The sequence below is a fragment of the Zychaea mexicana genome, assembly GCF_025766255.1.
Source record: "Zychaea mexicana strain RSA 1403 chromosome Unknown BDB00scaffold_19, whole genome shotgun sequence".
Taxonomy (NCBI): domain Eukaryota; kingdom Fungi; phylum Mucoromycota; class Mucoromycetes; order Mucorales; family Lichtheimiaceae; genus Zychaea; species Zychaea mexicana.
In genome coordinates, this window is record NW_026516682.1 from 202,186 (window position 1) to 223,833 (window position 21,648).

The window sequence follows — 21,648 nt, forward strand, 5'->3', positions numbered from 1 at the left end:
GGTAAAATCAACAAATGAAGTAAAACGTCAAAGAGTTGTATGCAAGCCGTTTAGATTACAATCACACTGTAGCAAGCTACAATAGCCTCTCTTCCTATCATAAGTCTCATTTCTATATTTACGTAAAAAAAGTTTTACTGGCAACAAGCTATTATGACACATTTCTTCACCTAGCGCGCATAACATCGTCATTTGAGAAACCGAGCATTATTGAGCGGCAAAGATACTTGGAATAGTTATTGCTCCAATATTATTAACTAGCTCTAAAGCTCGTATGAATCGATTATGTAACAACAGCACCAAGTACGTCCAAAACAACCAGCATCAATGTGTATGATATGTTTTTTTATAGGTGACGATGAGTTATGCGTATGATATGTGACAACAGTTGAGTGAGCAAATTTCGAACAGCGCTTTCGGAATGCAAGTCCGAAAATTGATTGCTTACCGATGCGCCCTTTTTCTTTCTTATTTTTTACCTCTCTTTTCCCCTTATTCTTTCATCCTGTTCTTTTATTGATGAATATGTGCACTCCCTCCATGCCTTCTAGTTTCGCCCCGAACAAAATCGACAATACGCTTGCGGAGTCTTTTCAAAAGACGATCCAAATGCTCAACAACGCGATTGATAACAATAAACACCCTCACGTTGTCGAGCACGCTGAGTTCCTGCTCCAGAATCATTTTCTCAAGATCCTGGATGCTTCTGCCCATGCCTATGCTATGCAAGGAAAGCCCACTTGTGCACTCGTCGCAGCTGAACGAATAATTGATTATTCGCCACGCTCAGCAGTTGGATATATTCGAAAAGCCAGCATCTACTCCATGTACGGGAATCAACGCCACGCAATTGCGGTATACAACGACGGAGTTCGAATGGTTGAATCCAGTCAAGAGGAACAAATACTGTGTCTCACGACTGCAAGAGAAGAGGCCACCAAGAAAAATGAAAGCAGAATCGACTTTATGGATATACTTCCGACTGAAATTGTGAACAGCGTTATTAAGCTGCTACCTAAGGACACAACAGTGGCCTGTCTGGAGTTATCGAAGGTGTGGCGAGAACGGATACTCGAGTGTACAGATGCATGGAGAAACCTATCAGTCGCCGACACCCAAGAAGACACCAAACTAGTGGATGAAGCCCAGTACATCGGCTCTCATGTTGAGCACCTGAAACTTAGTACAACAAGCATGTCAATACGCATAAAATACTTGCAGGCCTTAAAAGAGCATCACTTTAAAAAAATTCGTTCACTGGAATTGACAGGTATGTGACATCACGTTAGCATTCGTTCTAACTATACACGTGATTACTATGAGGAGTAACGACTGGGTTTAATCACATTTCACAGCAAGCATCACAAATTTCTCTCGACCGTACATCATACTATTTTCAAATGCTATATTTCGAGTGAGCGACACGCTGACGAGTCTTACCGTCGAGATTACCAACGACCTTCGAGATATCACTGTAGCCGAGATACTTTTATCCTGTAATTTGTTGTCCAATCTCATCTATCAGGCAAACTCAACGATCGAAACCTGTATAGGCAATTTCAGCATGGTCAGCAAAAATTGTGGACTCACGAATCTCGAGCTGAAAGCAAAGACGATCAATGGGCCTGATATTGAAGAGATGCTACAAAGTTGCCAAAAATTACGACGGCTTGTCATGAACGGGTGCCGTACTTCTGTACTTGGCTCAATTAACCGATGCGCACCAAAACTTGAGATTTTGGGATACAACACCGATGTCTCAGTTCCTGCGCTAAAGGATTTGAAAAAGAAGACCGACAGTGAAGAACCTGGTTTAAGAGTGCTCTACACAAACAATGGCCAAGCCTATGTTCCCACGTCTGCTATATTCCCATTGATATACAAAAGCCGGTATACTTTGGAGGAGCTGCTAGCGTGTCTAACGGATTTGACAGCACCAGAGGTCCAGCAATTCAACACAACCTACATGTATTTCAAACTGCCGCGTGTTATTAAGCTAAACATGTGGCCTTGCGCTGCTATACAACCGTATCTGCTACGCTCGATTGCTGACAGCGCTTCTTTGAAGCACCTGTGCGTTATAGCGCCGGCCGACATTGTCGAATTGACGAGGACTATCATGAACCTTGGCGAACCACTCGTATCTTTCGAGATAGCGCATGTCCAGAGTATTAATGGGCGTCCAAGTTTGATACAGCTGTTTGAGCGATACGCAAGACTGTCTGAAACACAAAAGTCTTTAGAATCCGTGATATTTCGATATTGCGCAGAAATATCGGACCCTGTGCTTTCTGCTTTGAGTGGCATCAAAACTTTGAGCGAGGTCACCTTACGCGGCTTGGCTCACGTTACAACGCAAGGCATCCACGGGCTTATTACCAAATTATCCGACCAGCTGACGAGAATCGAGCTGTCTGGGATGAATACCATTACAGACGATACCATGCTTGTTCTCGGTAACCTTTGTAACATTTATTTTATCGTGTTGAATGATTTGAAGAACGTAACAGATGACGGCGTACGAGGTCTAATCAACAAAATCCCCCAACGCCAATTGTCTAAGCTCACAATCACAATCAAGAAGTGCCCGTTGATTAACGATATATGTATCCAACATGCAACACAGAAAGTAAAAGCTGTATATACCACTTAACAAAACGGATGCACTGGCTTTTTTTTAAACGGTTACCCTTGGATTTTTAATAGCTTCTATATTACATATCGCTCTATATGATGCTTTCTCTCACGAATGTATGCATGAATATATATAAAAAAAAGGGTTTAGCATGCTTGTCTGGTTTGAATAAAATTGTGTGCTGTAATAGCATCCTGCGTTTGTCTCCTTTGGATATATTCGCAATATAGCAGCAGCAGTAGATCGTTGGTTAATGGTGTTGGTCGAAACAGCGGTGATTTGTCATAATCTAAAATGTTACTCAGCCAATTTAGAACAGATCTTGAGATCTTGGAATTAATGCTCTTTGAAGTTCCTGAGCTTCCACAAGGAGACAGGCCATAAAACACTGGTTCAAGAGCGCTGTTTATGTATTGTTACCGCGCAGGTACTCTCTGATATACAAGGATCGGAATACTTTCGAAATAGTATATGGATATCCCGAACATATGCTTGAGTGTATAAAAGCTTGTAAGCATCTGACGCAGGATCTACACGTTCCCGCACGATGAACCAGACTCGATTGGTGGAAAAAATTGCCTAGTAATTATGTTGCGTGCCTACTGTCCTGGAATTGTCGATAATCTGGATGCGCCGCGCACCAACTACGACATTGGCTTACCTGAGGATATGCTGATGATGGTACAGTAATGTCTTAGATTATATTCGAAACGACACTATGTTCTTGAAAAATGCGACATGGTTGGCCAACAGCGCGCGAAGCTTGTGCTCAAAATACACTTGGGTTATCCCAAGGTCGATCCATGTTTTGCTTATTTCCGAAACGACAAACCTTAAAAGTCCTGAAGCAATAATGTTTGCTCCTTAAGCATCAGCAGGCCAAAAGATTGTTTCTTATCTACACTAGCAAGTAAGAAATAACACCAAAATATTTTAGGTCTTTATGTATTACTTTTGATCAATGTAAGCTCGGATATTAACTGTTCTCTTTTAATTTTACGCTTCTTCCATGTAAAAATGATGCCTTCAAAGCATTTTTTGACAATAATCAACTTTGTATACCTTAAGTCATTGTTTGTTTCTGCTACTGTTCCACGAAACAAAATTTGCATCAAAGCACAGATCTGAGGCTGGTTACCGCGTCAAGTAAAAATGAGATCCCCTATAAGATTGTCGTAAATTTACAAGTATGCAATAAGTCCATGCTCTGATATAAATTAGAACAGGTTGCAAATATAGGGTGTCTTGCGAACACTCATTGTTGATTCGAGTGAAAGAAAGTAGTTTCTTTTTTTTACTGTCACGCTCGCACGGCAGTTCGGAACGTTCCGCGAAACCGCGTAAAACTTTACTGGCTCAGATAACGGGTTGTCTGGTGGTCAAGTAGACAAACGTGCTGCGGTGGTAGTGGCACGTGTCTATTACCATGCGCAGTTGTACATTCGATGCTGTCTCTGCTTGCTTGTGGGTGGTCCGTGCACGCCACCGTATCGAGCAAAACATAAGTCACAAATGCCAATGAGCAAGTAGATTCAGGAAAGACAGCGAGCAATAAAGTGGCGGGAATAGAAACGACTGACAAGATAGAGGAGTAAGAAGCAATCCTTACCGGGGTTGTTGGGCCTACAGTTTGTTTTTGCCGGTATACAGAGTGACGTATTTTAGAAGTTGGCGTGTGCTGATAGGCCGGAACGTATTCAACTGGTAAAATAGTAGTGTGATACCAAAGCAGCCATGCATTTTCTGGATGGTTAAGGACGAGTGTACAGCCACAGTAATTTTGCTGACAGCATTATTGTGTATTTTTCTCGTTACTTTTATAGGTAATAGAGTGTGAATCTATGTTAATTTTAGTTGTTTCATGGAGTGCAGTACATGACAACTGTTGTTTACATACTTCAATAGGAGAAACTCTATCGCTCTTAAGCGTCTAACATATTATGAAGCACCTTTGCGGAATATTCTACGTTGCACCTGCCAAAGATGATTGTTTCCATCCACACGTTAGCATTATCTAATGAAAAGATCAATGAGAGTGCAAAACAACCAAATGCTTTCCCAAGACTCTAATTTACAAACAAGGAAGCCTGGTACCCATATCAAGAAGGTACAGACCCTCTTCATTGCTGCCAAACACCAGCGCTCGTAACAACAACATATTACAAGACATGGTAGCGACAAAAAATGTCTACGCATACAACGATTCAATCGGCTAAGACAGACCGTCAAGCTAAGCAAGGCATAAGAACCTGCACAATACAGCAAATCGTTATACAAAGGTGACATCAGCGTTCGCAACTTGCATTACAGAGGGAAAAAAGCGAGAAGCACATAAGCGGGAAGGAATCGACATCATTGCAGAAAATAACTGCTCAAGTGGCTTAATGTCAGATCGAGAAGACAATTTTATTTTGCTTTGGGCAACAAAACTGTAATCATTCATGCAACAACATAGACAGTATTACCATTGACGACGTCAATTTCAAAACAATAGGAAACGGACGGAAGGAGCAGTAACAATCGAAAACTGCGGAAAATATACAATATTTTGAGCGAGTCTTCATCACAACACCGCGTCTATACGATGACAGCAAAGCAACAAGGACTCGTGGCGACAAAATTAGAGGAAACGGAAAAAGACAGGCTTAAATCTCGTGGTAATCGAGATTGACAGCCAAGAACTTGATAAGTTGGCAACAGAACACAAGTAGCCATAATTCAAACTGGGCAACGACACTTCAAAGGCAAAACAGCATTTATGAAACGATATTGTATCGACAAAATAAATCGAGGGGGCCATGCGAACAAAGAACTCTCGACCAGCGCTGGAGCAGAAATATCAGTTAAAAACTATGTAGCTTCAAGTATTACGGTAGTGACAATAACAGCTAGAAACTATGGCAGCGGGACAGTCAATCATTGGGTCTGGCACCAATACAGTCAACAGTTGGCTATAAGAAGCAGCACGCATGCTTCTGTTTGAGTAGAGTAGAGGCACGACGACGGTTCAGAACTCTCTCTACGTACGGTAACGGAATCTAAGCGACAACATTAGACCGATGAAGCTCATCAGTCTACACTCAAAGTGGTGGAGATTAGAGCAATTATAAATTGCGGTTTGCTCCCCAACAAAAAGGCGTAACTGGCGACAAGATGGAAATGTCAACAATGCAGAGCCATCAAGGAAGCACAAGAATAAGTGACCCATGCAAGCGACATGGGCACTGTTTGGGAATGGCTAGCATAGTCTGTAGTTCAAAACCAACTATCCTCGGTGCAGCGGCACGGAGCTACACGAGAGTCTCGAGTCAATAATGTGTCTGCGATTTTGCTTATTTCGCTCGTAGCAATGGGAAATTTACAACGAAGGCAATGCTAAAATGGACTACTAATATTTAAGCAACCGCAATGTACATAATACCGACACGATATAATACTTGTTCATATTTGCACTTGCAGGGCTGGAAATAAACAGAGCGTATGGTGATGATTGTGCATGATTCTTTTTAATAAAAGAGGCTACTAATCGGTACTCATAATTGTTAAGTAATGCATTTGTGCCAAATCGCCGACCAAAATGAGTTGAAACAGCTTGACTAAACGTCATATATCAGCTCGATATAAACGCGGTCATGGTTGCCATTAGTCGGCTAATCTGAAACATTAAACTTCCTAGGACCATACTGTGATTATATTTTGTCAAAATGGTCATTTTATATTGATGCAAGTTACTAAGTGCAGAATCGTTTTTTATACAAATTGCGTCTAGTTGCGCTTCTCAAAAGAAGCGCTGCCGAATGGCATGGCAGTGTCTAATGATGTTGGGAAAAGGATGTCACTAGTGGGGCGAACTTTGTAGTCACGGATAAGAAGGGCAATAATCGTTTTAATTTCTTGGATGGCAAACCATCGTCCACTATAATTTTACGATGGTATTAGAAAAGTAATTGAATAGATTTCAAGATAAATAATAAAATAACGGATTCTTACGGGCAAGCACGCCGTCCTTCGCCAAAAACCAGATAGTCATCGCTCACTTTAGTCGATGGATAGCCAGTGTTGAGATAACGGAAAGGCTTGAATTGTGCGCGATCTTCACCATCTTTACGCATCTCTTCCCAGCTATTGCTCTGTTGATTATACCAAGAGTTAATCAAAACGTCGCCGTCTAATCAGAATAAACATTTGTTAGGTGTATCAAGTGTTTATGGAATGAAATAATTTCGCATTGGTCGTTCGTACGCGTTTCACATGTAGCCTTTACCTGGTGGAATAATGGTACCATTACTCAATACCACATTTTGTTTACTGATGTTGGTATGGGCAAGTTCGTAAAACTCGCTCCTGAGGCGCAAGGCTTCACGGCAGAAACTATCCAGCTTAACCATGCCTTTGATAGTATCGAATGTAAACACCTCGTTACTTTTTCCGTTAGGGTCTAATCCAGCGTGTTCGATTGTTTCTTGCTGTTCCTCCAAAAGCTCGTTGATGAGTTCGGGATTTTGGAGAATACGATACAAAACAATGGTGCCATTCTCAGACGTGGTATGAATGGAAGCAAAGATTAAGACAATGATCTCATTCACAATATGAGTGTAAATATCACGGCCACGAGGAACTTCAGCATGGTCGATGAGCTCTTGAAGGATATCATTCTATATACTCAGTTAGTTGCACTGCTCCAAAACCCGTCTTTACATCTAAAAATAAAGGACTACGAGAAATGATACACAAAACTTACGGGCTTTTGCCAATTGGGATCGTCCTTTGCACAGCTCAAACGCAGATCGATTTCTGGAGTCAAGGATCGAAGCATTGTGGTTCTGTGCTTTTTGACTTTTGAGGAGAATTTACCAATTGCCCTAAATAGCATTTCTCATAGTAATCAATATTTATACGGATACTTCTGTTTGCATATCGTCAGCTATCTTCATAGTACATACCACATTTTTAATTTCATCAAAAAAGAGAAAGTTTCCAGCCAATAATTTTCAAAACGGATCATGGATCCCAAGTCTGTAGTGATGTCTTGGAAACTTGCGATTAAATCAAGATCCTGGGAAAGTTTTTCCCCCACAAAAACGGATGCACTTGCGCGGGCAACCATGCGCTGAACTAATGGATACATGTGCTGAATTTCTACAGATCCATCTATACATCCACAGTTAAGACATAATGACGTAAGATGAAGGAACATGTATCTCGGCATAATGATCTGTCAGTTTCTGTAAAAGTTAAAACGATGTCCTTACCCTCCATAGTTCCGAGAACATCTTTGAGACCCAAATGTAGCTGTCACAGACCATCAGAGCAATTAGAAACGCAGTAGTACGAAATTACGAATGTCTACATACTAGTTAAATTTGTCGATCTCTTACGTTTTCAACAGCGCGCGGAGTGAAATGTTTTAGGTGTGGGGTCAAGTATTGGACAACGGATGTTCTTGTGTCGTTTATTGGAACGTCCGAATGGCTGATATCTGCCATCGTCTTCATATCGAACCTCTATAAAATTTTGATGTTCATATTTCAGTACTCTTAGAAAGTCGCTAACTGATTACTTTTCTGGTTTTATGACCCATTAATACCTTTTCAATGCCAGTATGGAAATCGAAACTGTTGTTCATGAAAATTTCTCGGACATATCTACCAGAGATAATCGTGTGCATCTGTGAAAGAAACGCAAGTAAGATGCCATAATGTTCCATTTCCGTCTCTTCTCTTGCATCAAATGGAATGGCAGACTTACTCTACCATACAAATGGACACGGTACACAGGACCGAGAGCTTTCGTCCATTTTTCGACAAAAGCCCGAGGATCTTTGCGGTATTCAGCTGATGAACCTTTGATAGGATCGCGGTAAGGCACAGTTGGACAGCCATCACTCGGTCCCTATTCCGGCAAACATAAAGTTAATATGAGATGGAATTCAATTGTCTTTGTCTATCCTTGCTCTGGCAAATTTTTTACTGTTGTTTACCTTGAACAGAAGTCTGTAGAATGTATAGCTAGTTACGACAGTAGCAGCGGTTATCAATCCGATTGTTTGTTGTTGTCGGGAAGACAAATCTATATCTTTGACAGAGCCGATAAATTGGTCAAGAGAGCTCGGTATCGTCAGTTGCATTCTGTTTACTCGGGTCCTGTGCTAAATTATGGTGGAAAATGAGCAAGGGGGTTTTATATATTTTCTTTGCGGGCATTTCGTCCGTACTTTACCTCAAACGCGTGTCGGGAAAATTAATCTGCCACCGCGCTACTGCTGTCCGCGTTTCTCGTCCGTCTGTCATCCGCTACGTCAACTTTTTGTGACCATTTCCATCAAGAGATTGGTACAATTTGAATTAAGCGTGCGTTGTCAGTAATGATGCAAGATAACAAATTCTCTTTCAAAAGTAGCCAGTACGAATAAAAATATATGATCAAAAGAGGTTCTTTATTTCCGCTCTTGTCAAGGATGCAGAAATTAAAGGATCGGCGCTATGTAACACAACCGCGCTGTTGAATGCTCGTAACGTCCCTTGTCGTCGCCTGTATATACGGGTCCCCGTTATTTTCATAACGGTATTTTCCGTTTTTTTTTTTTTTTTTGGTGAAATTAAGCGGGTGTAAAAGTTAGCGGAACTAATATAATACCCCCATACGACTGCTATAATATGTGTTTTTTGTAAGATACACATGATCGTCTCATATATTGTGCACATATCTATATCTCTGTATGTCTCACTATCCAACCTGTTCCAAAACTAGCGACTCTAGAGTTTTATAACACATTTGTTGTATCCAACATGGTCACTAACACATACTACTCTTTGTCCCGTCATAAACGATTGCTGTTATTTCCCTTACAGCCCCACACGTGCGGACATTTCTTTATCCAGACACATCTTGGTGTTACATAGCTTACCGATTTCAGGAAGTTGTCACTATAAAGATCACATAGTTTACAAACATGTCTTTTTATATCTTGCAGCCTTCTCCTGCCTTTTTTCTTTCTTTGAACATACCTTAGATAATTTCTCCATTTAGATGCGTCTCTTCTACATGCAACTTATTTGAGGATATTATATCGAATCAACACCAAATATCTGAAATGACCCCTTTATGCGTTGAACCATTGCATGCTTGATAGTGAAAAAAAGGGAATGTAGATTGTTTTTACTTTTTACCAGGGTGAAAGTTAACGAATATGAGATTAACAGGGATCCGCTGTATTTCCCAGTCGATCCTTTAAATGTATTCACAAAACTGCTGTAATTATTGGGTTCTCTTGAAGTCTTTTTGTGCAGTACATAGATTTGTTCAATATCATACAATGTTGTAAAAATACATATAGAGTAATTTCTTCATCAAATGCAGCAGCTGCTGTACTTTGTCTTTTATATATGGAAGGGATTGACGAACTAAAATAGTATACATAGAAAGAATACAATTGCAAAAGAGTGGATATGGTTCTACAAGTAGTAAGAGGATGTGTAGGAATCTAGGCACGCTGTCGCTTTTCAATGGTAGCAGTACCGAAAGGCATGGCTGTGGCAGTAGTGGTTGGGAAGATAACATCACTGGATGGGCGAACCTTGTAATCGCGTAGTAGGAGCGAGATAATGGTTTTGATTTCTTGGATTGCAAACCAACGGCCACTGTATCATTAGGTTATTTATAGAAATAAGATCAGTAAAGTATCTCAACATTTTCACAGCTAATATGTACTTATCATGATAACAGTAAACGCAACTTACGGGCAGGCATGCTTTCCTTCGCCAAAGACAAGGTAGTCATCACCAACCTTAGTCGATGGGCGACCGGTGTTAATGTAGCGGTAAGGTTTGAATTCTGAACGGTCATCGTTCTCAACCTTGTATTCATCCCAACCATCGTATTGCTGGTTGTACCACGTATTAATCAAGACATCTTCACCTAGTAAATTGAACATTCAATCAGCTTTTTTGTAACTTATGCTTCTTAACGGAAGAAGAGAGAAGAAGGTGAGATCTCTACCTGGCCTAATGACTGTGCCGTTGCTCAAGACAACCTTTTTATTGCCAACATTGGAATGAGGCAGCTCGTAGAATTCGTTGCGAAGACGCATGGACTCACGAACAATACTATCCAGCTTGGGAAGATCTTTGACAATTTCGAATGTAAATACATCCTTGGCCGCACCTTCGGGATCGATACCATTACGTTGCAAAACTTCCTTCTGCTCCTCCAAAAGTTCATCCATTAGCTCAGGATTTTGCAGAATACGATACAAAACGATGGTACCGTTTTCGGATGTGGTATGGATGGAAGCAAAAATCAAAGCGATCGTGTAGTTGACAATCGTTGTAATGAGGTCTGATCCACGAGGGATGTTGACGTTCTCAATAAGGTCTTGAAGAACATCCACCTTATAAAAACAGTGCCTGTTATTAACCTCCTTTTAAATAGGATCTGCCAAACATTTCCAACACTTTTGACAATTCACTTACGGGTCTATCCCAGCCATTTGGATTCTGTTCAGCGGCCTCCAAACGACGTTCAACTTCAGCGCCGATAGTTTTGGTCATCTTGCTACGAATAGCACGGACCTTAGAAGAGAATCTACCGATAGCCCTGACAAAAGAACAACACTGTATAAGTAACATTGTATTCCTATAACCGATCCTTATCTCTTCTTTAGATACGAACCACATTCGGAAGTGCAACAAGCTAGCGAACGGTTCAAGCCATGACTCTGTACGAATCATTGATCCAATGTCTGTGGTGATATTCTGAAACACACTGACGAGTTCGTCGTCTTTTGCGAGTTTGGTTCCAACAAAAACGGAAGCACTTGCACGGGCCACCATGCGTTGTACCAGGGGATACATGTGAGGCAGTTCCTTTGGTTCTAATGGATAAAACAGCAATGAGCCATTACAGCCAAGAATGATTGTCAAAATTCACTATATTTATCTGACGACAATGTTTTACTGCTTACCGTTGAGATCGCCCATTATCTCTTTAAGACCAATGTTCAACTAGGTTTTACATTAAAAAGATGGTTAGCATCACTCTATATCAAGCCAAACATCGTTAACAGAGGTAGTAATGGTTCTTACATTTTCGACAGCGCGGGCAGTAAAGTATTTCAATTGGGGCGTCAAATACTTGACAACAACCTTGCGGCCTTCTTCTTGAGGGATTTCACCTTCAGGAATACCAGCCATCAACGGCATGTTGAATCTCTGAAAACACGATCATCAAATTCATTAAAACCCGCAGTGCATGAACAGATATATCGTTGTTCTGCGTTATTAAAGATTTTATCCTTACTCTGTTGATGCCTGTGAAGAAATCAAAATTATTGTTCAAAAACACCTCACGGACATATCTGCCCGAAACAACCGTGTACAACTAAACAAAGCCATTTGTAAATCAGATATGCAACTCTTGAGCGAGGGCAAGCAAAGCGCAGCACGTTTTACCGTGTCACATTTAAAGTTACTCACTCTGCCAAAAAGGTGGACTCGGTAGACGGGGCCGAGCTTCTCTGTCCACGTCTGAATAAATTCCCGTGGGTTCTTTCGAAACTCAGCTGACGATCCATTTAATGGATTGGTGTACGGGACAACAGGGCAACCGTCGTTCGGACCCTAACCAGGAAACAGGTGCATGAATAGCTGTGAGCAGATACAGATCAAGGAGCTTGGTATTGCAGCGTGCAGCTGGCTAGAGTAGCGAAAACTGCTGGATGATGCAAGATTGTTTATTAACCTGGTTCCAAAGCTTATACAGCGAATAGCTCGTAACGACAGCTGCAGCAGTGATAACACCGATCGTCTGTTGTTGGCGGGTTGATAAATTGATGTCCTTGACTGAATCAACAAGTTGACTAAAACTGCTGGGAATAACAATCATTTCTGTGTGTATAATGAAAAGAAGGTAATGTGGGGTAACGAAGTTTTACAAAGAGGTTCCCTTGATCCTTATATACTGGTTCGGCGCAAGTTCCGCACGCTTGTAGCTCAGAAAATGGAAAGAAATTGCATCAAACCAATAAGGCTAGCTCATATTGGGCTAATATAAGATGCTCGGAATAAATGTGTTTTTGACACCGCGCATGTTACATACGTCTGAGGTACGATGTCCAGCAGCCTTTGTTCCATACTTCGTGTGTATATGTAAGCCACGCCTTGTTACACAGATCACGTTACTTCCTGGGACTGATCTATCATTGTGCCCATCTCGTTTGTTTTCTATGCGTTATCTCTCTTGGTATTTCGACTCAATATCATAATTTATGTCACAGATATATATTTTCCACGTAGTGTGCACATCAAAGATGCTATTGTTGTAATGTAGTCAACAACTTTTCCATCGTTTTCTGCACAGAATCTTTCTCACGTATTTGAACAATAGAAACGACTGGCAGAGCCGGCGGACCTATTTTGCGATTTTTTTAAGTTTGGCGTCCAACATCTTAGTAGCACGCAGGGATTTCATCGAAACAGATAACATAGAAAAGCTACACAGCAGCCGGATCGCAAAGAGTTAAATTACACTTGGCACACACATGTATTGTCTTCTTACCATGTATTCTTTTATACCACAGAGCACGGTTTGGCACTGTGCTGATCTACACAAAAAAAAAAGATTTTTTTTGTTTCCACATGGAATGTTACATAAAAAAATAAAATTTTCGCAAAAAGTCGGCCCGTGCGGCTGATTCAGACTTGGCGAATGAGACCAAACCTGGAAGTCAATGCGCATGAAACATACATGACACAAGCTAAGCCCACTAATACACAACGCAAACTTGCAATCCTTAATTGATAATGGCTCCCTCAACTGTGGTAAACTTTGTAAAGAGCCTATTAACTAATGAATCAACATCTTCTGCTTGTTTCTAACTTAGGAAGGAACACCCTTTTTCGCATACATACGTAGATATGCTCAGTGGCTTCAAGAGGCGGCGAGGTAAACTTACCTCTTGTGTAACAGGTTTGGATTGGCCTTCAGGTTCGCACATTCGAGAACTCCATGGCGTCCCGTTATCATATCATCGTCGTGTTCGTATGTAGTCGCTAACAACGGAGCGGAAAGAATGAGGTGACGACGTTACATATACTCGGTATGTGAGTTGCTAAAGTTGTGATTGAAACTTCTCATAGTAAAAAGAGTAAAAAGTAATATTATGTTTAAAGGAATTGATTTTGCGACAGTAGTGATATAGTGTATAGTATGAACGCGACTAAGTAAAAAACTATATTAAGATTTTTTATTAAGAGCTTAATAGTATGATGGCTATGATATAAGACTTCTCTTTCCATAACACATCTATTTATCAAAAAAAAATTAAGAGTTACGAGTTAGCTTTTGTAACTCACAAAAAAGGAAACCCCTCCCTTTCCATGTAAATCCACAGACAGAAAAAGAGAAAGAGAGAAAGTAAACACTTACGCGGAGCATTCCACTAATTCACGGGGACCACAGGCTCACTTTTTACCCGTGGCCTGGGTACAGTCTGAAAGACAGGACGTACGCCCGAAGGCTGCCTGGTGTGGAGAGTATGCCGTTCGCATGAAACGATGCAACATCCGAAGATGGATACGGAACAGCGGCTACTAGGCGATACGGGTTGTGCAAGGGAGGTAGGGAGGGGAGGGGGAGGAGGATAAACTATACTAAGAACGCGAATAGACGCTTTTAACGACTTCCTGGGTCAGAGCAAGGGGAGGAGGGGAAGGGGGATAAAATATACAAAGAAGCAATAAAGATATAATATATGTAGCAAAGAAGAAGATGAGGCTTTTAACGACTTCCTCAGGTCCAAGTCAAAGCAAAAAGCACACGCCACCGTCCAGATGGATGGATAGATCCTGACCACAGCCGATGGACTACTTGACAGGTCGGCTTCTAGGAGCGGGATGGCAGTAGAGCATCAATCTTGACCAGCGTGGATGTATCTGTGCACTATCGCCATTCCAAGAAACAAAAGAGACGAACAGTTAATGGAAAACTGTTAAACTACACACACATCCTATCGTGCTATACTTACCCATACTTCTACGATGAGACACGGGAGAGCCGAACACACGGCCAGAGCAGAGCAGAGAATCGCAGCCAAGATAGAAACACTTCTTCTAGCTGGAAAAAAAGGTCATTAGAGGGTTGCACACACTGTGCTATCTTTATTTTTGACACAGCATGGCGATCCTCCTCCATCCCAAGCTGGATCTAGCTATACTTACATTTGTTTTGTCGTTTTACAGCAAAGTTATAGACAGAGAGAGATGGGGTCTAAGCCAATCCAAGTCCAAACAGATCACCGCAGAGCCATCCTCTAATAGAAAAAAAGAAAACATCTATGAGCATTTGCATACACTTTTTGACATGTCACGGCAGACATCTTCCTGGTTCTTCAAACACGCAAAGACAAACACAAGCACAGCTATACTTACTATCATGACATTCTTGGCTCGGAGGAAGAGAGCCTTAAGTGAGAGAAAGGAAAAGCAAGAAGGACACGACCAATTCTGAAAAAAGAATAAGAGAAGAAAGGGGAGGAGAGAAAGAAAAAATTTTGAGAGACTGCCATACTGCACACGTCATGGTCAGGAACCCTTTCCCGTCACGCTGCTGCGCACACTACACACACTTGGCACGTCATCCCAAGCACCCAGGCCATCCTACTCACCTACCAATGTTCACGTCCCTTTTTGCTTATCCTTACTATCTGTTACCTGTCCGCCGGACACAATTAACCCAGCCAGCATAAAGCGGAAACTGAAGTAGAAAGAAAAGAAGAAAGATCATGAGCAGGCTGTTCTTAATATGCAACTATTCCTGACACCTCCAACAGACACTCGACTTCTCTCCAGCTCGTGCTCACATTTCATTCCCTACCGTACTTACAGTTGTTGCTTATGTTTAAGGGTGGGGTGCAAACAACAAACCGAACCAACCATTTCAAAAAGTCAGAATTCTACAGTAGTAGCAGAGAAGAAGGAGGATAATGTTAGCGGCTGCATGCTGTACACACACTTCTTTAGACACGTCGAAGTTCATATCTTCTATCGTATATCACATCCACATGCAAAACCTCAAAGTACACTTCACACTTTCCATATTGTACTGTACTTACTCTTGCATTTGTGCTTTGAGTGAAGAAGGACCAGGTTAAGACGAAAGAAAGTCTGTGTCAAAAAAGAAAGAAAGTGAGATAAACGGATCTTAAGAAATCGCTGTATACTCACAACCGGTTGCATACACTCTTCTCACTCACCACCATAAACATACACTCTCCGATCCTCTGATCCGTTCCAATGACACTCACATTGAATAGCTTTGGTTTAGAAAAGTTGACGAAGAGGAAGAAGAGCGGCATGATTGCTGCGGCTGCGCAGTTATATAGTAGTAACGAACACACATGCTACGCGGCATTTGAGCCAGTTCAATCTATCCAATCATATTACTCTCTCACGTTTATGATGCGCCAAGGTGTGTGGCTCCTCCAGATCAGAAAATTATTCTACATGAATGTATGACTATGTGAGTAGACGGGTATCGCATTGAGGAAAGACTCGAGGGGATAACCGTCCTTAACACGATATGAAGTTCACCTCAAATCCTTCATCATCTGAGAAGTGCCATCGCTTTAAATACGCTGAATACAAGTATCATCGTATTTAATACTGTATGTATACAGGAGTATCCAAAATCTCATGAAACATGACGATCCAGCGCTTGCCGATGTTCCGTTTGGTGGAAAGATCAGGGTCTTTGGTGGTGACTTTTGCCATATATTCAACATTGTATCCTCTCTTCTACTTTGCATTCTTTTGCTATTGAGCGGTGGTACTTACATTTAAAGTATCTGCATCAAACCTGTTGATAGGTCCTTCCTATGATACCAAATGCATCGCGCTCACAAATCGTACAGCAGTGTCTAAATCGTTCATCAATTTGGCCCAGTGTCACCGTCCATCGCCTTGAAACCAACATGCGCGTCCAACAAGCTGCCAACACCAATGATGCAAACGAGCTTGGCCAGTTTGCGCAATATTTTATTTCGCATTGGTGATGGTGCTGAGCTGTTGGTGCCAACCACTGATGACAGAGTCCGGCTACCAGATCGGATGCTCATGGCACATTACAACACGTACGAGCTCATAGAAGCCATTTACGGCAGCCTCAACGTACCACACGTGGATCGTCAATACCTCATCAGTCGCTCCATCTTGAATCCAAAGAATGTCGACGTTACAGCAATCAACGATTTGATACTCGACTATTTCCCAGGCACCGTACACGAATTTCAGAGCGCTGATACAGTGGATGATCCACAAGATCAAATGACATACCCACCAGAGCTTCTCAATGCAATGAATCCATCCGACCTCCCACCGCATTTGCTAAAACTCAAAGTCGGTTGCCCAGTCATGCTTTCGAGAAACTTGCACACCCAAAGTGGTATCTGCAATGGGACACGGCTGATCGTACGCTCTTTCCAGCGATATGTACTTGAAGCCGAAATAGCCACTGGGCCTCATGCCGGTAACATCGTCGTAATCCCTCGCATAACACTCACACCATCGCAAACACGCTCCCCTATCCAATTTAAACGCACGCAATTCCCTGTTCGCCTGGCATTTGCAATGACCATCAATAAGGCACAGGGTCAAACTCTTAACACTGTTGGCCTCTACTTACCTGAACCTCCTTTCACGCACGGTCTACTCTATGTAGCCATGTCGCGCGTTCACACCCCATCATCAATTAGAATCATGTTAGATCTTGAAAACTCACGTATCGCGGGTCAGCAAGGCCAAAGCACAAGAAATGTTGTTTTTCACGAAGTCCTTCTCTAATTCTCTTTATCTTTTATTCTCTTTATCTTCTATTCTCTTCTTTATCAATATCACTACATCATCTTTGTCAACACTTCTTCTCGCATTGCATTCTAAACTGAGATAGTTAAGTATCCAACTTTGACGACTTCGTATGGTAGACTACTTCTCACTGCACAATGATCTTCCTTTTGTTTTTGAAAACAGACAATAAGCATCTAATACCGAAACACTGATGCAACCTCGCTCCATAGGGGGGTTTGGGGGGCTTGCCCCCCCATTTTGGGGTCAAGGGGGGAACCCCCTTGCGACGCGTTTCCGTTGAATGACACGGAGCGAAGCGGAGGGGCTCATTCATCCGAGCGAAGCGAGGAAGCTAGTAACCATTAAAAATTCAAGCTGCCTTTGCTCTAAGGATCTTTAATCCGCAGATTTTTCGAGCACATAAATCACTATTGTCACAAGCTAGAGAACAAGATATCTTTCTTGCTCTTTGAGGAGCTACTGTAGTACAAATATCCAGCAGAAAAGTAGTACTGCAATCATTGCATAAAGTAACTTTTCATCATTCCATCAAAATCTTGCTTGTATTTCGCTTCTAATTCGGATATCACTTCCGGAGAGACCAATGGGATATTTCCTAAATGTTGTGTTGCTGATACATGATGGCGATGATACAGTAGCAGCAAATGTCAGTAAAACTGATAGTAAAAAACGGTGTTTCGGGATTTGGCATAATGATGCCTTACTGGCTGGTGTAGATCACTCCTTTTAAGAAAAAGCTTACTTACTTTTGGCCATGATCTTTGGTGCCTCCTCAACCTCAATGACATTACCCGGTAAAGCAGTAAGCACTTGCCCTATTATTATATAACGAGGTACACGTAATACGATACGGAACAGTATGATGGAACTCAGAACTTATAAACTGTCGACATATCCACTTTTCGCACTATATAGCATGATACTTTATCTTGCACCTACCATTACGATTTTGATCCTCCATTAATAAAAGCACAGCCTTAACAACAGTACTTATTTCTGCAGTCGGTGCAACTCCTTCAAAAATCTTTCGACTGAGATCAGGAAATCCCCATAAAAATTCCGTATCTAATAGCAGCGACCAACTTTCTTAGTACATCACATCAGTTGTCATAAAAGTTCATGAAAAAGAAAAAACATGCAGTAATAACAAAAGGCTTAAAAGATTTTAGATGCCTGCAAACCGGTGCTGCAGTGCTCTGTATATACACGTCACTTACCGACTGCATGAGGACACACTGTAGGTCGTTTTTTAAAATGAATCACGTAAGTACAAGATATTAAAAGCAAATGAAGCATATTTATAGCACTGTATCTTACTACAACCACTGTGGCAAATATGATTGATCCTTACCCGAGTTGATTCGCACACTGCATATGTTTTGTAGATGCTGAAAGCTTCTCGCCCATGCAATCACTGCACCCTTTGACGCATTGTATATGCTCGTATAACTAATTCGTTTTTGTAGGATATATAATTAACAACATTGAAATGCATAATGTTATGATAGTAATAAGTGAAAGCACGATACAAAGGATGCATCTGTAAAGCATGTGATGCTGCAGCACACATTTACCTGGCAGGTTCCAATCCTAAGGTAGATCCTGTGATGACAATTGCACCTGCGCCCCGTTTTGCTAAATGTCGAACACCAACTTTGGTACCTTTGATAATGCCCGCCGTATTTACCTTTAAAATTTTCTCGTCTTGCTCGTCTGAAAAACAGGAAAAGGTAGTATGTAGCTACTATTGTTACACCCATATAATTAGAGGGTGAAGATGTGATTTCTCTTACCATCCAAAGGATCCAAAAGTACGTCATGGTTCACAGCTATGCCGGCATTCAAGAATACAAGCTTTGATATGTAAAGAAAATTTTGGTTCAGACATTTTAGTTATCTAGGTATGTATCATATACATTATATAGAGCGAGTAACTGTATAACTTTTTTCGATGAATAATGCTTACATCCACGCCACCAAACGAGCTTTCAGCCAGTTGAAATAGTGCGGTCAAGTCCTTGTATTTTGTCACATCTGTATGCTGAAAGATGGCTACTTCTTTTCCGGCCCTATATTTCGTGAACTAATGTTAGTACTGTCTCTATATAGCATGATGATTTTAAATACGAAAGGTATATAATCAAAGTATACGTAGTGATTCACAGAAGCAAAACTGTGTCGCACGTACCAAAGGACATAATAATAATTACTTTGAGTTGAGCTCCTCAATGGTTTCTTGGCCCTCGGTGTCAATGATATCACCAATTACCACTTTGGCTTCTTGCTCGACAAGTGCAGTTGCAACAGCTTTTCCGATATTACGGCTACCTCCTGTGATTACAGCGACTTTGCTTTCAAAGAAATTATGAGTCATCTTTTGTTGAATTGCAAAAGAAAAGGAGGAAAATGATTAATGCGCAAAGTTTCGGGAAACCGATATAATGTATGTATTAGCTGCATGTCTTGGATGCATATACAATTGCGAGCTACTGTACATGTGTAGCGGGTTTACTGTAAAAAGAAAACGGTCATGCAAGCGTTTAAGTTTCGTACTAATGAGACACTATTGAGAACTCAAAATGAACCTGTTGTATACCAAAAATATATGCGTACGCATCCTCACTGGTCACAAAAGTTTTAAAATAAATGATAAAAGTTAAGGTATTTGTAGATGTACGTACAAGTGAACCCACCCCCCTCTCCCTCTAGACATTCAACCGAGACGAATTCGGTTTGAGTGATTGTCATTGTGTTGTTGGCACATGCCTGTATTGCGATATATTTCTCCTGTAAAGATGAAATCATGATACGTTGTATATCTTGTATGTACACGTCGCTTGGATAGCATTGTCCTAAGCTAGTGCTTATGGCTAAATGTTACCGCAAACGTAACCAAGAGGTGAGACAGAGGCAAAAAAACCTAGGGTATCAAGTGTAACCGTTGTTTTGAAGAAAAATACGTTTTTTTGTTGCGTTATCGAGATCCTCCTTGTAATTCGTTTGAATTGCTAAAGTCACGTCAGGTGAAATCGACACGTTTTTTCCCGAGTGTGCTAGGACTGCATCGTAGCGCAAAGTAGAACTTTAAAAAACTGTTTGTTGTGCTAGCAATGCATGCACGTAAAATCCATCTGTTACATACTTCTGTCTGTTATCGATGGAACCTCTTCGACATTTATTACATCATATCATCCGGCTATTTGTGCTGGTGTACAAGTCAATTTCTTTTCACTACCTGCATTGATGCGAATGTTGCATATACTATGCAGGTGCTTGAAGCTTCTTGTCCATCCGACAATTGCATGTTTTGATGCATTGTATCATAGATAACTGGACAGCTGGTTTTTTTTGTGATGCGGGGAATAAAGCAGTAGCATCGCTACATTGCTTCTTTAAATTCAGCGCCTAAAAGAGTGCTGTAGTAGCATAGTTACTCAAAAGCTTCCAAATCGAGTCCTGACAAAGTGTTGACAATTACTCCACCTTTGTGTTTACATATACAAATGTCCGTTGACATGCCATAGAAGGGACAAAGACAAGAAACCCATAATGAAAATGCGAGCTATTATGTTAGTATCATCCAAAGGATCTAGGAGGATATCATGGTCAATTGAAATACCCGCATTAAGAAAAGCAATCTACTTCCAGAAACCCCATTCAGTTATCCATTAGAAATACGTGGATCACTCCTTACGAGCGGATCTGGTACATATCTGCTCCTTGCGTATATAAGAACAACGACTGTTGGATGTGGGTATACTAACATCGACACCTCCAAATGTGTGTTTGACGAGTTGAAATAGGGCAGACAAGTCCTTGTATTTCGATTACATCGGTGTGCAGGTAAGCTGCTACCTGTTCCCCGGCCCTACAAAAAAAAAGACATTACATTGTAACCTTTAGTAACGAGAGAAACGATATTGTTGTGTACGTTGACTACACTAATGTCAAATCATGTACGATACAAATGCTTTGCAATGTGTGTGAACAAAAACTTATGCTTCTAGTAGTTACTTTGAGTTGTACTATTCCACAGTAGCTTGTCCTTCATCATGTAAAATATCGCCAATAACTACTAGTTTGGCACCTCGTTCTATTGATGCACTAGCAACCGCATGCCCATTATTATGACTACCGCCGGTGATAACAGCAATC

At 41.2% G+C, this 21,648-nt stretch overlaps 4 protein-coding genes across 4 annotated transcripts; 1 reads left to right on the forward strand and 3 right to left on the reverse strand.

Annotated features, from left to right (window-relative positions):
* Positions 1 to 540: 540 nt before the first annotated feature.
* On the forward strand, positions 541 to 2,653 carry BDB00DRAFT_870189 (uncharacterized protein; the record flags this gene model as incomplete). The annotated part of the gene is made up of 2 exons (XM_053126678.1): positions 541 to 1,270; positions 1,416 to 2,653. 2 exons carry the CDS (start codon positions 541 to 543, stop codon positions 2,651 to 2,653), a joined length of 1,968 nt encoding a protein of 655 aa, XP_052981907.1.
* Positions 2,654 to 6,400: 3,747 nt separating this feature from the next.
* Positions 6,401 to 8,762, reverse strand: BDB00DRAFT_870190 (cytochrome P450; the record flags this gene model as incomplete). The annotated part of the gene is made up of 10 exons (XM_053126679.1): positions 6,401 to 6,551; positions 6,626 to 6,803; positions 6,900 to 7,290; positions 7,377 to 7,497; positions 7,579 to 7,786; positions 7,888 to 7,927; positions 8,014 to 8,139; positions 8,223 to 8,303; positions 8,384 to 8,527; positions 8,616 to 8,762. The coding sequence occupies 10 exons, from the start codon at positions 8,760 to 8,762 to the stop codon at positions 6,401 to 6,403; spliced, it is 1,587 nt and encodes a 528-aa protein (XP_052981908.1).
* Positions 8,763 to 9,797: 1,035 nt separating this feature from the next.
* BDB00DRAFT_812759 (cytochrome P450) lies at positions 9,798 to 12,551 on the reverse strand. The gene is made up of 10 exons (XM_053122719.1): positions 12,374 to 12,551; positions 12,109 to 12,252; positions 11,933 to 12,013; positions 11,719 to 11,844; positions 11,598 to 11,637; positions 11,306 to 11,507; positions 11,107 to 11,230; positions 10,634 to 11,024; positions 10,375 to 10,552; positions 9,798 to 10,275 (listed from the first exon to the last, which is right to left on the reverse strand). The coding sequence occupies exons 1-10, from the start codon at positions 12,515 to 12,517 to the stop codon at positions 10,119 to 10,121; spliced, it is 1,587 nt and encodes a 528-aa protein (XP_052981909.1). The 5' UTR covers positions 12,518 to 12,551; the 3' UTR covers positions 9,798 to 10,118.
* Positions 12,552 to 17,798: 5,247 nt separating this feature from the next.
* On the reverse strand, positions 17,799 to 20,005 carry BDB00DRAFT_812789 (uncharacterized protein). The gene is made up of 9 exons (XM_053122720.1): positions 19,704 to 20,005; positions 19,460 to 19,562; positions 19,287 to 19,347; positions 19,068 to 19,206; positions 18,845 to 18,942; positions 18,711 to 18,728; positions 18,433 to 18,558; positions 18,240 to 18,308; positions 17,799 to 18,103 (listed from the first exon to the last, which is right to left on the reverse strand). The coding sequence occupies exons 1-9, from the start codon at positions 19,865 to 19,867 to the stop codon at positions 17,991 to 17,993; spliced, it is 891 nt and encodes a 296-aa protein (XP_052981910.1). The 5' UTR covers positions 19,868 to 20,005; the 3' UTR covers positions 17,799 to 17,990.
* Positions 20,006 to 21,648: the final 1,643 nt, after the last annotated feature.

Coding starts and splice junctions, on each gene's coding strand:
- BDB00DRAFT_812759 (XM_053122719.1), bottom strand. CDS start 12,517: ATGATTGTTATTCCCAGCAGTTTTAGTCAACTTGTTGATTCAGTCAAG. Junction 11,638..11,718: donor CTGCCCGCGCTGTCGAAAAT/GTAAGAACCATT, acceptor TGTAAAACCTAG/TTGAACATTGGTCTTAAAGA. Junction 10,276..10,374: donor GAAGGAAAGCATGCCTGCCC/GTAAGTTGCGTT, acceptor CTAATGATACAG/TGGCCGTTGGTTTGCAATCC.
- BDB00DRAFT_812789 (XM_053122720.1), bottom strand. CDS start 19,867: ATGACTCATAATTTCTTTGAAAGCAAAGTCGCTGTAATCACAGGAGGT. Junction 19,207..19,286: donor ACTTTTGGATCCTTTGGATG/GTAAGAGAAATC, acceptor CCTGTTTTTCAG/ACGAGCAAGACGAGAAAATT. Junction 18,104..18,239: donor ACCAAAGATCATGGCCAAAA/GTAAGTAAGCTT, acceptor ATCATGTATCAG/CAACACAACATTTAGGAAAT.